Source organism: Gallus gallus, chromosome 5, assembly GCF_016699485.2.
Source record: "Gallus gallus isolate bGalGal1 chromosome 5, bGalGal1.mat.broiler.GRCg7b, whole genome shotgun sequence".
Lineage (NCBI taxonomy): Eukaryota > Metazoa > Chordata > Aves > Galliformes > Phasianidae > Gallus > Gallus gallus.
This window is the reverse complement of record NC_052536.1, coordinates 10,834,883-10,850,866: the sequence shown is the minus strand read 5'-3', so window position 1 is coordinate 10,850,866 and position 15,984 is coordinate 10,834,883. Positions and strand designations below refer to the sequence as shown.

The 15,984-nt window shown below is 36.8% G+C and overlaps 1 protein-coding gene across 18 annotated transcripts in view; it reads left to right on the top strand.

Moving 5' to 3' along the window:
- Positions 1-15,984, top strand: part of SOX6 (SRY-box 6) — a 404,747-nt gene that overhangs the window by 326,866 nt on the left and 61,897 nt on the right. For all 18 annotated transcript variants that reach the window (XM_025150674.3, XM_025150677.3, XM_040700840.2 and 15 more), the window contains one exon: positions 13,240-13,389. In XM_025150674.3, coding sequence (XP_025006442.1) covers positions 13,240-13,389 — 150 coding nt within the window. The remainder of the gene's footprint in view (positions 1-13,239; positions 13,390-15,984) is intronic.

The following is a 15,984-nucleotide window of genomic DNA, read 5'->3' as shown; positions in this document are numbered from 1 at the left end:
TGCCATAGCTGTATATGATGATTTCTCTGAGTGGTCAGACAGTGAATGCATGTGCCAACCTATGCCAGATCTTGAGAAGTATTTCTGGAGAAGTTTTGTTGCTACTTATTTTTCCCATGCTCTGATTTCTTTTTCTTTTATTTAAGCCTCTGATTATTCCTGCCTAACCAAGTTGTCAAATTGAGAAGGCCCAGCAATTGCACAGCCATCTTCTGTCCTGAACCGATTTAAGCCCTGTTGGATTATGAGAATAGTTACCTTTTCAGACCCCTTCAACCAGGGCTCTCTGTACTGCTAGCGATTGTACCAGTGACATGGACATGAGGAAACTCATTCACCAACTTATTTCATACAGCTCAACAAGCAGTTACTCAAAATTGCTTATAATCCTGCTGACATGAGCCAGGATGAAAATCCTGACTTCTCTCACAAAGCTCATCCATTTAGTACCGGTTCCTTTTTTACATATGATACACATGGTATCTGAAATACTAGATATTTAAAATAAAGTTCCATTCCTTTTTTTTCCTTTCCTTTTTTTAGTCTCTATTTCTTTTCACTTCACGTTTCATTCCTTTTCCCAAGCAAATACAGTTGCCCTTTGTTGTGCGTGGCTTTGTATCAAAGGTGTTTGAGTTTAAATGTATTTATATTTTATTTATGTATTTAATTCTATGTCAAATACAGGATGGTTTTAAGCAAGGTATGTTGAGGTTATTTTGTAAAATCATAAAAAAGTTAACGATTTTTTGCCAATTTCCATGTGTGCTACAACATATAGTCTGGCAGTATCACAGAGATAAGCTAATTGTGTTATTTCCTGTCTGTAGTAAGCCACAGGAGATCTGTGATCAAAAAGTAGTGTATTGGTAATCTGACAGCTTTAAGTGAAGGAATTCACATCCTCATGCTTTAGAGGAAGATTTTATTGGTATTTGTGGTGTCCTTTTTAGAGGAAATGGTGATAGACTTTTGATAAGTTTTTGCATATTGTTAAATTCTGTTGTTTTTTTTTTTTCCTTGATATTTTATGTATTATTCCATAATAGCAGACTTTACTGATTTTCACACCTTACTTTTAACAGGGACTCTTTATAATTTTACTCAGCTATACCTTGTTCAGACACTTAGATTCACAGAGGGCATTTGTCAGTGGCAGCACTCAGGCACAGCTCCTCTCTTCTGGATACAGGGGCTCTCCCCACGCAGAGGTGGGACACACAAGTGCTGGTCTCTACCGCAGCCTGTGCTCCTGCTTCCTGGCACACCAAGAGGAGCTGTGTTCTCAGGCTGGCAGAGAAGAGACAAAGCCAGGAGGCTGCAGCATGAGAGTGCTTCTGCTCTGCAATGGCAGAGGAAGACTCGTGGTTAAACTACCTCTCATTAGGTCATCCTCCTGAGAGAGAAAGACAGCTAAAAATGTACTCTGTTTTGGCTTTGATCTTGCTTTCATAAAAGACTCAAAGAATTTGCATGGTACTGTGCAACTATTCCATTATTGTTGCTAGCAAGAATGCAAGAAAATAGATATTCTAAGTGGGAGAGATGAGAGCAGTTAGCATTCCTTTATTATCAGAACTTAACCTAGATCAACTGAAATACTTTCTGGTTTTGTCATGCTTCAAGATAAAATGTCTGTGTTTATTCCCATTTTTTTAGACGAAAGATGCTTACTGTTTTAGAACTCATGAGTTACTATGTTTAGGAAATGATGAAAAAGGCTAAGCTCACCTCCTTTTACAGTATATTCTATGAAAGGCAGCTATTATAACTGTGGCAAGCAGTTTGTGTGTAACATACTTCTATGCTTTTTCTTCTTTGTCCTTTTTTTATACCGTAAAGAATTAAACCAGGGGAAAATCAGTGAGATGAGCAAACAAAGGTGCTATGGCCTTCTCCTCTGTCAGGAGAAAGTGATGAGTACATCTATTGCATAGAAGGGATTTTTTTTAATCATCACCTTCTCATTCTTGCTACTTGCCTCGACTTTTCTTTCTTAGAGATATCGTAAGAAATGATCAAACTGCAGTTTTGGGGTTCCAAACATTTTATACTAATTTCTTGTGTGCAGTTTTTTTAGCGATATGAACACTGAGCAGTGCAACCGCAGTATTTCACTCCCACCCTAATTCAATTCCCTACTTTGTGCAGCAGTCTCAGTGTATTCAGCAGGTTGTACGCCAGCAGATGAAACAGATGTTTAGGCCATACTGGAATGGAGCAGCATGCTGCATCAGGACCTGGATATTCCTCTTGACATCTGGATGCTGCTGGGTTGGGAAGTCTGCCTTAGGCCAGGAGGCAGTAGGAGCCTTGTGGCAGTGAACATAGGGTCCTTGCTGCTCTTTAAGCGATTAGTGCACTGAAGCAGCAATAATGCTGAATTATCGCTTGGTTGCGTTCTTCTAAGGAATCTTGGGACAAAGAGATAGTGAAGGAGTATTATTTACAGTAAGTCATGTTCAGAAAGACAAGACTAATTGCGGTATTTTAAAAAAGCATTCTTTGAACAGTTTAATAGTAGAAGTGTTGCAAATACTTTAGGAAACTTTTTACAATGCAGGAAACAAATAGCTTACAGAAAAACCTCCCTTTCTCATTTAAAATCATTAGGTTGAGAAAAGACAATTCCAGCTGTTTTCCAATTTCATGGTCTGGCCAAATTGTATGTAACAGACAACAAAATGTGACTGAAGACACGAAACTGAAGGTATACGAATGCTCATGCCTCGTAGAGACAAAACTGTGAACTTCTAATAGCTGCAAGGAAGAATATTAGATATGGAAGCTGTCTGACTTATGCATTGATTCTTTATAGTTTCACTTTATCAAGTTGAAAATTGTGCTGCTACAGCTTAAATTGTCTGCTGCAGCACTTTCCTTTATGATGTGTGCTATTTAAACACAATATATATGGTATATTGCATGGAAATAGGTGTTTAATGTTTTGTGATTACTGACTGCCAGACAAAACAGCATTTTGCAAGGATTCTCCCCACCCCAATAAATTTTCATTGCTGAGACTATTTCGTATTTAAATGTGGGTCCTCCCAAAAAGATGACAGCTTTTTGGAGAACATCAGGCAATATTCTGAAGAAGACCGGTTTGTTGCTCTCATTTAACCTCCGCTATTCTAAAGGGGTTACATTTAATTAACACTGGCTAAAGGCCTGACCTGAGAGGCAAGCAAAAATGATTGAACTGCATTTTCAGATCCAGGCTGTAATCTGCTGGGAGAGGAATAATAATAATAAAAAAAAAATTAGAAAGCGCCATTTAGTGACATTCTTTCTAACTAAGCTGTATTTCAATGGGCCATTTAATGCTCAGATGGACAAAGGTATTACTTCAGTCATTGAATTGTAACAAACCCTTTCTCAGAGGCCCGGTTTAAAAACTCTACAGGAAAAGTGGCTTAGCATCATATTCTCAGCAGACCAACACTCAGTCTGTTTGGAAAGGGAAAAAAAAAAAAGTGAAATGAGGTGAGACACAACCGCCAAGTCAGTGAGGATTTTTGCCTCTCCCTCCAGTCAGTGGCTTCACAAGGGATTGCTCTTCAGAATGCAGGAGCTCCTTATTCACTACAGAAAGCTTTCAAACATACATATCTATCTATCTATCTATATATACACATATATATTTAGTAGCTGTTACATTGTTCCCCCCGATGAGCTCTTGGCCTGCCTTTTTTCTTTTCTGACATGGCAGAAATGTAGTTTTCTCTCAGAGGGCCATAGGACCAGTACCCACAGGGTTAGATTTTTGACTGTCATGTTGAAAAAAAATTGGAAGTCTAATTTAAATATCGGAGACTTGGACACTTGTGAGATGACTAGTTATTTTATTCCAGTAGAACCAATGTTACCTATATTCTATGTTGATGTGAGATACCTAATGTACTGACTGAAGTTTAATTGTATAAACTTTTAGGATACATCTTCAAATTCTTTTTTTTTTTTTTTTTTTTTTTTTTTGTAATTTTGATATGGTATCATTAAAAATTCCTAGTGGCCTCTTAGGGCGATGGTTTGACATTGCCTTGAAAACTTGTCAAGATGCTGTGAAACTAGTAAATCAACTGTTTTACTTTCTAAGGGGAAAATACAGTATTACAGAGGCAACGACCAGGTGCCAAATTATGTACATTGTCTTAGCAACTTGCAGTGATTGATAATTTGTTTCAGCTCTAAGCATTCTTTCTTGGCTTTGCCCACAGCATTACAGTAAACAGGTTCTGAACAGGCAGTTGCTGACAGACTGTATTTAATTGTCATAATTCATTGTAATCAAAGCCATTTGATTTCTAAGGAACATGATCTCAGGAATAATGCATAAGTGAGACTTGCCTGCATTTAGGCAGCAAAGCAGAGCGAGCTGTTTTGATGGACATTTCTACTTTGTTATGTCAAAGCAGGATGAGGTCAAGAGAATGAGAAATGGAGTTTGAAAATGGAACGTAAATGGTTCTAAGAGCATCTTAATGCACATGTGCCCGAAGGCAGGTTAGATCTTTGTTGCACTGGTGCAAGTATTTTAGCTGTGCAGTGTTCTCCAAATTTACATGACTAGAGCTGGGAGATACTTTGGTACTGGATGTCTATGCTGTCAGACCACGATGTTAAGTGTGGGCAGGGAAAAGAGAGTAGGTCTCTAAACATGAATCTTGCTGCACGTTTCTTCTCATTTCATTTTCTTACTTCTTCCCTTTTCACAGAATATCAGCATTATCTTTGGGACCAGAATGTATTCTCTGTAAATCCTTTATTTATATATAAGAACTGTTAATAACATTTAAAGAAAGATTAATCAAATGGTAATTTCATCTTTGGTTTACATTTGCCATTACACTGAAAATTGAAATGGATATGTTATAGCTGACAGCGCTTATTCAGGCTCTGCCAGTACAAGTGCATACTATGACAAATAAAACCAAACCTGTAGTTTAGTCCTGCACCAATAATGATACAGGAGCTGTAGCACTCAGGAATAAGTCAAGGACAAAAAAAGTCTATCACTTCTTCAGAACACGTGCCAATGGATCTCTTAGCTCATTCATATTTTGAGTAGGACTATTATACATACTGTGGGACTGTTCTCTATCAAATAATGACATTTTGCCTCTGTAAAAGATGAAGCAAAAAGTGAAAATCTATGAGGAATAGATACTGTCTCGCTAATTGTTTTCCCCAGCAGAAGTCTGGATCTTTGTCACTGACTTATTTAACAGATCCTCTTAACATCTGTCCAGCAGACTGTGGACTTTATTAACAGACAAGGGACCCACCAGACTTTGAGCCTGCTGTGTCCGTCTTCATCTTCACAGCTGTGGATTAACTCAGACTTTCCAGAAGAGGACAACCATATGGGATACTTGGTGTCGCTGGGTAGCAAAAAAAAATATGAAGAAACAAATGTCGTCCAAACACAATTCACTGTTTTTACAGCCACAATTACTAGTCTGTTTAAGAAATAAGAAAGGCAGCATTACACTAAAAAAAGAAAATCTATTCATATCTGTGTGGGAACCTAATCAGGCTCTTGTTTCCAATGACGATGATTCCACAGTCGCACCAGGTCTGCGACAAGAATGCTCCTTTTGTGTGCCGATAATGTGGAAGCGATAAAATTTCCTATAAGAGACATATGTGTTTACATCATGAGATGTGTTATTTGACAAAACGCTTTGTTCTCTGCATATTTTCCACGCAGAGTTTCATGCTGGGTTGTTTTGCTGGAAAGCTTTGATTAGCTAGAATTAGTTGCTGAAGTAAAATAGACACTTTTGTTTTATGAGTCCTCTTGCTGAGCTGTAAATTATAGTAAAACATATAAGGAGTGACAGAAAGAAGTGCTGATTTGAACCTCTGACCCATGATCGGCATAAAAACATAAGATAACTCTTTCAAAGGACTACTGAGAGCCATAAATATTCCACGGTCCACTTAAAGTTAGGCCCTTCTAACAAAATAAAGCTGTTATTTTGCATAAGGCGATCTCGACTCTGCAGTACTACAACAATACAAGCTGCAGTATCTAAAAAGTGTAGAAATTCTTTTATCTTTGGTATAGGTTGGCCATTATCCACAGCAAAGCAGTAGAAGCTATGAGAGTGATTTTTCTTTTTCTGAAGCAGTACAAAGAAACTGTGGTCAGTAAAAGGAGTTGGGAACCAGCAGGCACTTGGTGGTGAAATGCAGGTATCTGTTACTTTGCAGCTTTAGAGAAGAGCAAAACAGACATTTGTATCTCCTAAGGAAATAGGCATTGAGTGGAATTTAGGGCCAAATGAAAACTTCCCATGAGATTACATAGAATAGCAGTGACAGAGGCTGAAAATAATAGTGTTAGTAGTTCAGCAGAGAAAGAGAATGATCAGGAATAACAGATAAAATTATTTTTTTACGATTTTTTTTCAGTACATCCACACTGGAATGTATGTGGAAAACTGAAGTCTTGCAACTATGCCTATGAACATAGAATGTATTTGTATTTTCACTAATTCAAGTTAGTTTGTTTGCCCATACATATTAGGCTGTAATAAATCTGAGAGCACATTAGCCAGCAAGTACATAAATAATCACTGCGACAGACTTTGTTAGTGTGACATTAATTATGATAATTCATTGGCTGCCTGCTTGTGTTACACCTTAAGGCCTTTTGCAAAGGTATTTGGTGCAGTGTTATAAGAAGTAGAGGCCTTTCACACTCTTAACAATGAGCAGACACTGCTGTAGGGTAATGTTAAGTGTTTTAAAATCAGAATGTTACATCCACTATGGAGAGGTTAGGCCTGTACAAAAAAGAGGAAGAAAAAAATGATGCTGTTAAGTAGAAATCATGCACATATATCTGAATCCACCTGTGTTCTAGAGATAAAAAAAATAATTTTTTCTAGTGTATTGTTACTTATTCTTTCTAAATCACTGATTTTTTTTTCTAAATGTTACTCCTACTTCCTGTAGCTGTATTTGATCAACATCATCTCAGACAAACCCAAAGAAAGCCAAATAGTTCTGTTATTTAGCATAAATATATGAGTTAAGTTCATGTTGCATACTTGTTGGTTCTTAAATAGCAATCTACTATTGTCTCATGTTGTGGCACATGAGGAAATGAAAGATTTTCCCTCTTTCGCACTGTACTTGCACCTCTCTAAAACTCATTCTGTTTTTATTTTTTAAGATTTTTCTTAGAACAAACTGTGAAAACAGTACTGAGACATCCAAATTTAATGGAATGATAATTATAAAATTCACTATTTTAACAGGTAGCATCTACACAAATACATTGCAAAACCAAATAAAACACGCACTTTTAGCATAAATGCTTAATCTGATAACTTGCAGGGATCTTGTCTTCAGCAAAAACATAGGGTTTGTTTTTTTTTAATTTTTATTTAATAGTAGCTTTCATGTGTATGTACTTTTTTTTTTTTTTTTTAATTATTATACACACCTTTCCTTCCTTTTCCTCTTCCTCCTTCTCCTTTTGTATGGGGAGCACTCCCAGAACACAGATGCTGAGCTCTGGAAGGTGTTTTTCTTGTGATGGCATCTGGCTTCTTGGCAGACTCTACAGGCGTTAGCTGGCTCCAAGTTGCCCTTGGGTTTGTCACATGGTTAAGTTGCTTATGAGTTACTTTGGCTGTCTTGTGTTTCTGGATGCCATTTTCTGTTAACCTACCTCTCACTCTAAGGAACTGCATCAAAAGGCATCTTCAGACAAAGACAGCCAGCAATATTTTTATATGCAGGATCCAATAACCCCTTTTTTTACCCTAGCACTGAGTCTTCAACTACCATGTTAGTCTCTGACCATATCTGATGTAGAAAACATCTAATTTATTATTTTTTACAACCATTTATTTAAAAAATAGAAAGGAATATGTACAATTAGCATTACTTTAGAAATGATTCTTGCACTTACGTTAAGCTGTGTGATTTTTTAAAATTAATATAATTATGCTTTTGCACCACATGTCGAAAATATTCCTGGCCTAAACTGCTGGTGGGTGTATGAGTGACAGGGGGCTCAGATCAGCAGAGAACATTCATTTCCATAGTTATTACCTATGATATCCAAAACATTGGCTTGAGCACTAGTCCATTCTTCAAACAGAAGAAAACTTCTCAGAGACTCAGTTTCCTTTTGCCTGTTTGACACCAGGCTTATTTTAAGCACTTCTACAATGATAATTGAAAAACAAACAAACAAACAAACAAAAAAACCCAGTCCCACCACCGGTGGGCTTTTTTGTTTTGGATAGCTTCTTTTCAGAAGTGAGTGTGCAGAATAGTGAAGTTGTTGCTGATTTTGGTGTAAAGCCTTTGATGATTAGATGGTTCTAAGCATTATTATTGCATATTATAAACTTGGAAGGAAAATTCTAGAATTATAGCTTTGCAACTCTCCATACTAAATATACTATGGAAAAAAATAACTGCATTACCTCTTGTAGTGCAGGATTTCAACAGCATTTGCAGTCACTCCTTAGAGTTTTTCATCTTTGGAAACCAAATTACTCATTGTCTAAATAGCTGAACTTTCATCTCTATAAATAAGATATTTCAGCTTTGCACAATTCATTTAAAATGCTGACAAATAAGAAATCCCACTTGATTCTCAGTGGTTTTATTGTTCAGTGTCACTTACTGTAGCAAATGTATTTGTTGAGATGTAACAGAGGATTTACATTTTTAGTATAGAATACTTTAGACTTAATCAATGTCCATAACATTTAGTGTCTTTTTCTGAGTGGAAAAAAAGAAAGTCTAGCACCACTGGAGAAATCTCGTACAAATGCAAGAAAAGGACTGTTTTTCATCTGGTCATAAATCTTTTAGTAATAGAAAATAAAAAGGTTTCTAGAACCAATCCCTTCTTCCTCCTTGGATCAAGCTACCTTCCACTGCATCGTTTCTCTTTAGGACATTTTCCAAGTACATCCATTGCAATTCATTGTGCTAGGTAAGCCCTCATCACCTGCTCTTTGATTATCCATTACACTGATTATTTCATTCACTTTCTTTCTTATCTCTGTACTTCTCATGTTTGTTATAGTTTCTCCAGAATTGTGCTGCAAAGAATAACATGTGAATTATCATCCTACTGCTGTGACCAAATTTTCACTCACCAACGCATTCATTTGATATGCCTAGTCATTGCCTTTTCATTCTTGTACATACAAGTGCAACTGCTGTGCTCATTTCTTTCCTGGGCTTACCTACCTAAAGAAAGTGCTTCTCTCTTATGTGCAGTTAATCGCTTTCTCTTTATTGAAATATCTTCTTTTTCCACAAGGCCTGCCATTGACAAGCCACTGGTAAGAAGATTATGATTATCATAATTCTGTGTTAGGTGGTAAAACAGCCTGTCACGAAGTTAACAAATTGTTGTCAGTGTAAATCTCCCTTAACTGTGTTGATTTAAGGCCCATTCTATTTTCCTCACCATGTGTTATATCTGTAACATTCAATTCTCAAAAATTCTTCACCTTTATTCATTCGTTTAGACACAGATGCTACAGCCCATGAGGTAAGTACCAGTGCTTCTATTTTAAAAATAACATTTAGTGCAGAGAAAGCTCATTTGCTTTGTTCTCATTGTCATTCAGCAGAGCAGGTATTGGAGGAATATTACTGGCTTATGTGCAGGCAAAAAGTTGTACAGGAAAGGGACCTGAGATATTGAAATAAATTTGATTATTGAAAGCTAGTTGAAAAAACTAGTTGATGAACTATTGAAAAAATGTTGCAGAAACCTAGGAGGGGGATGTTTAGGCCTAAGGCTTTTGACTTCTGGCAAGACATGAGTGAACATTGATGGTAAAGGCAATTATTCACGTGTATCGTGAAAATATCTCACAAAGGTGTTGTGAAACTTAGTTGATAAGAGAAGTTCTAACATTTTGATAAGTCAAGATGTGCTATTATTAGTTCATAGTTTTGTCTGACAAATTTTAGATCGTGGATGTTTTTTTTTTTATAGAAATTGTGTAGTGAAAATAATTCATCAAATGCCATAGGCGATTTCTAAAGCAGGGAATGTTTTCCTTCTTTCTCTACCCCACCCTTCTTCCTATTATTATATTCATTACTTAGTCTTCTTGAATTGTAGCTGTAAGCTATGAAAAGGGTTTGACGTGAATTTTGCTGTTTGCAGGATACAAAAGAATTGGTATGTAATTGTGCTGTGCTTTTTGCATGCTGAGTACAGCACTCTTACACTCAACTGTTTTTTTCTTTTGGTAGATGGACATAATTCCAACTCACAGTGTCCTCCACTTTTCATAAATTCTCCCCAAATGTTTAGTTGGTTAGGATTGGAATAGAGTTTTAGTAACAAGAGCTTAAGTCAATAAGCTTTTAATTGCCCAAGCGTGACATTTCACTTGCCACTGCCTTAAGAGAGACGTGCAGCATTTCAAAGTCCTACTCTTCTGTGTCAGATCATGATATAACAAAAAAATGTGGTTCTGTAAGGTGTAAAATTACATCCTTGCTCATGTTCCTTAAGCAAGCTGATTTGCAAAATTGTTATCTATGCAGCAGCACTCAGTAACCCCAAATCAGCCCTACTTATATTTGAATGCTGGGAACTGGATTGTAAGAATCTAACTGAGTGACCTTTAAAAAAAAAATAAATCAAGCAATATATATTTTAAGGCTTCTTAAAACAATCATGAATACTTGATGGTTTTGAATATCTAATTAGTAATCAAGATCCTTCTGAGTCAGTGGTTGTCATGAGAGTTATATAAAACTGTTCTCTTTATGTGATAGAGATATAGTGGAAAGAATATATGCTTCAGTGTTTGAGGTAGGTTAATTTTTTTAGACACTACTCAATAGCTAGTGGGCTTGAATTTCAATGGAAAAAATTCCATTGAAGATTCTCCTTTTCAGCATTAAAAACCAACAATCAGCATTCATTCACTGTTGTTTTTTGTTGTTGTTGATGATGTTTTTTTTTCTTTTCTCCTTAATCTTGCAAATACAAGCTTCACAACCTCCCCATCTCAATGTGAGGTCCTAGATTTCATGTCACAACAGTTGTATTTGCAAAAATATCCACTTTAGCCCTGCAAAACTGAGCTTTTCCAGGTTGGCTACCTCCCCATACAAACTGGTATTTAGCAGGAGTTATACAAACTTCCAGTCCACATGCTGTTTTGGTAGCACTAGTGTGAATTCTTGCAAGGTTTACACTCATCTATGGAATAGTTTTACTTTAAAGTCAAAGCAAACCAGAAAGATAAGTACTTCTACTTATTGTTACATTTGCTTTTATTGTGTAAAATGAATTTCTAGAAATGCCAGGCAAAACTCAGTCCTGTGACTTTGGAGTAACTCACTAATGCTATATAGCCCCTCAGTGTAGTGCCGCATGGAAAACATGTTTCAGGAAGGGAAAAATCCTGCATGGCAGTGAGGAGTGAGGAATAAGGAATAACGCTGTGAGAAACAGCTGTGGAAGCACCCAGGCCAGGAGTAGAAGGGAGGGCTACAGGAGATGGGAACAGGCTGCGAAGAGGAGCTAAGGAGGGGCATGTTGGAAATGAGGTGTAGTTTTTCTCTGTGTTTCTCATCACCTGACTCCATTGTCATTGACACTGAATTAAATAATTTTTCCCTAAGTTGAGTCTGTTTTGCCAGTGTGGGTGTCTGGTTAATGACCTTCCTGTCTTCGTCTGTGAAAATCAACTTCTTATTTTCTCCCCATTCCTGAGGTGGAGGGTGAGGGTGAGAGCAGCTGGCGAGCTCATGCAAGCAGTGCATCCAGGTCAGCAGACAGGGATTTACCTGCAGGTTATGCCATTTGTTTATAGGCCACTGCCAAAGTGGCATGTGCCCAGCAGAAGGGATGGGGACAAAAGCAACTACTGTATATAATGCATTTCCATTTTTTTGAACTGGGGAATTAGTTTAATGGCATGGGGGAAAAAAAAACGTACCTTACCCAAAATATCCAAAGGCTGCTGGTTTCAAAATATTTATCTGGGATCCTTTTGTAGCCTACACATGATGTTGAAAGGGGCTGGCAGGAAACAAACAAACAAACAACAGCTTCCATTTGTCACCCAGAGCTGTGACTGGGCCCCTCCTTCACGCGGTTGTCTCGCCACTGAGTCACTGAGCTTACAGTATTGTGTAACTTTCATTTCTGTGGAGGCTTGTTACATTAGAAAAATGGTTCCAAAGAAAGCAACAATTATGACATAAGCACATCTGGCTCTTGCAAATTATTCTTTATTAAGCTTTCATTTAATTACATGTGCTGAAAGGTCTGCTTTTGATTACTGTAATTTTTTTTATTTGTCCATCTGAATGATAGTAATGTTGGAAATTACATACAAACCACCTGGCTTTTTTCTCACTAATAAGGCAAAGTTTATATAGATTTATGTGTGGAAGAGGGATTAGGATCTTCCCTGTTTACGTTAGAAGAATTATTGCTGATGCTAATTCAAGGTGAGGGTTTAAGTTTGGTCACAGGGAAAAAAATAAACCTACTTGGTTTTGATCAGTAAACGCTTTAGTTTGGTGGAATAGTTTATTTTGATGCACAGGTATTTTATTATGTTTCAGTTAAACTCTTTGAAAAGTTGGATGCATATTCCATGAAGATGTTTCTGTCTGTTTATCACTGTTTGCAGGAATTTTTAAGGTCTGCATTCCCATTAGCTTTTATAGAACTTAAAGATAACAATCACTGTACACTGAGACACACCCTGTTGCCTGATTTAGCTTTCATTGGTATCTGGAGAAGATGCAGCATTGCCTTTTGGTCGCAAAGGCTCCCAGCAGAGTTTCTGGAGTTGGCATTATGTGAAAGGCCTGAAACATTGACTGTTTCTGACAGGGGTTGATCTTACTTTAGCATAACCAGTTTTGTAATATTGCCTATTTATTTATTTATTTGCATTCTTGGGTACAGTACAACACTTTGCTCTTTGCGAACACTAAGGGAGACAGTATTTACTAAAAGAGGGAAAAAGAAATCAGGTAGAAGTCAAATTTAAGAAGGTATCAGTGTGTGGGAGTTCGGTAGGGTTTTTGTTTTTTGTTTTTTTTTTAACAGTAATGAGAAGGGAAAAAATAAAAGTAAGAAAGTACTGCAAAAAATCTCCCGTTCCTTCAAGAGAAGAAACAGCAGGGCAATAAAAATTGCATACATTTACAGCTTTTCTTTTAGGAATTTTGAAGGAATATATTGTATATCTTCTTGTCTTCCAGCAACTGTATGCAGCTCAGCTGGCAAGCATGCAAGTTTCTCCTGGAGCCAAAATGCCATCTACTCCACAGCCACCAAATACAGCAGGGGCACTCTCACCCACTGGGATGAAAAATGAGAAGAGAGGGACCAGCCCGGTAACTCAAGTTAAGGTATTTCTTAATAGGAAAAAAGTTGGTGTCTGGAAAGGGCAATGAACCTACACGATCTATTTAATTGTTTTGCAGCTGGGAGTGGAAGGACATGAAAGCTCTACAAAATTAAAATAAAATGTTCAAGTTTAGTACTGCATTATCAGTAGAGAGAAGGGAAGAGAAAGTATTCAGTTCATGCTTCCAGAAATATCAGACATCCCTCTTCCTACCTTAGACAGCACAACTGATTCATCAGTAAAATGAGATATTTTCATGATTTCATTTTAAAATCTAGTAATGAGCATAAATGACAACCATTTCATGAATTGTTTCAGGTCAAGCATTTGAACATCTTAAAATATGATGCTAGTTTATGTTGTTAAGAAAAGAGAGACTGTAGATTTAATTATTTTACAAATCTCTTGCTGAACTTCTTCAACAATTTTGGGAAAAGCTTCACATAAAAAGAAAATGTAATTTGGGACTTCAGGTAAAATATTGTGTCACTGCAGATTGCTTTGACTTTTGCTGATTTCACCCAGCTGCTGACAACGAGGCTGCTCCTTGTTGGTTTTGTGCCACTGCTGGGTGCTTGTGCCTGCTTATTCTCACTTGCTTGAAACCAGGCAGCTACAACATGGCAATTGCCAGCAGTGTGAAATGAACATCGTGCACCCCTTGAAATCTGTGGTGGATCTAGTATCGTTGGGAGGAACAGGCTGGCTCTTATTGCTACGTAGTCCAACGCTGTTCTGATTTTCATGAGACCAAACATGCTTGAAAAAAATGTACTTCAGACTGGAGAAAAACAATAAAAGATTAAAAAAAAAAACACCCTAACTCTAACCCACAAACAAAAACCACATTCAAATGTTTTATCAATTTGAATGGTAGTGCTGTAAATGCAGAACTATTAAAATAGATCTAAATAGGACATATATTGTCTTTGTGTGGAGAGAGTATGCCTTTTATGCTAGCTGCTAAGACCTTATAGGCACGAAGTCCTTTAGCCTCAAATCAGCCTGGTAAGATTTTACTCGCTTGAAGTGACAGCTTCTTTTTTTATTTTTTACTTTTTTTTTTTGACATGAGAGTAAAATATCATTCGTTTTTTCATTATCATCAATCATTGTGGTAAAGTGTGGATGAGTAGATATTTCTGCCTGGGCTGATAAATTTCCGTGACACTTTTTTGCTAGGCTGAGAGTACTAATAAATAAAAACTATTCCATTATGGCCAGATCTAACATTTATTTAGCAAAGCATTCACTTTACTTAACTGTAGACGTGTATTAGTCTAATATTTTACCTCTTGTGATCCAGTGCCAGGCTTGAGAGCAGTCAGTAAAATTTACCACATATGCAGAGTTTGTTATGGTCAATACAGAAGCCACCAAAAGCAAAGCCCAACTGTTTGAGCAAAGTTGCCATAGTACAGTGACACCAGCACCAGTGATTTATGGTATTGAGAATATACTACCGACTACTTTAATGCAAAAAAGTAATTTCATAAGTGAATGAGCCAAATGGATCTACACCAAACCAAACCCTTGCTATATGAGTCAAATTTTCCCTGGTTAAATTTAAGCACATATCTCCTTGAACCAAGGCCAATATCATTCCAGCTTTGTGGCCAGCTGAGTCCTATTACACACTTGACCACATGCAAATTCTTGGGGGTTTCCCTACATAATTTAACTTGAATGGACTAAAATATACCTTAATAAAAAGTCTTTTTATTCTTATTTTATTAAGCACACTATTGCATTGAAAATATTAAAAATAAACTACTAATAATTAATATGGAGAAATGCCAATAGCTAATGAAAAGAATTAGTTTTTAGTATTAAAAAATGTATATATATATAAACTCTAATGAACTGGTACCTGTATGTTGTCTTTGCAATTTTTTACCTATATAGAACATGACAGTTTTGATGGTCATGCATTGCTTAACAAATCCTCCATGTATTCTCCGTATTTAAACAGTTGTTTGTATATACTATATGCATTATTTATAGAACTAATGGGATTCTTTTACAGTAGTCAGATCTTACAAAAAAGAATGATAGGTTTTTCAAGTCAGTGACCAGAATGCTTTCCAGCTTTTCGGTTGCCTCACAGAAAAGAGAATGCTGTCTGTGAAGTACAAACAAATGGCTTCTGGCAGTGTTCAGACTTTTTTCCCTCGCTTTTTTTCAATCAGTAGTAGGCAGAAAATTATTTGGAAATTGAACATGGTCACACAGGTTTCTATGTGTACACGCTTGCAGGCCCTAGTCCATCAAACTTCATTGTCTGAAAGGGGCTCTGAACTTTCACAGAAATTTACTGAAGCCACTTTGTGCAGTGAAACAGCTTGCACGTAACATGACCACAAAGCATGAGACTGTACTGTGTCCCTTATACCTTTGTGTTTCTGCTTTCCCTTGGACTCTGAACAGGTGTGGGCATTTGTGCGCACTGCAAGGTCGGGAGGAATAAAAATGTCATGCAATTTTATAGAAATAGTTTAAAACTGGAGGTATGATGGCATTATAAATACCTGTTAGTTATGTTTCCCTTTTTAATGCTTTGTATATGATCAGTTGTACTTTCCTAAATCACTACTTG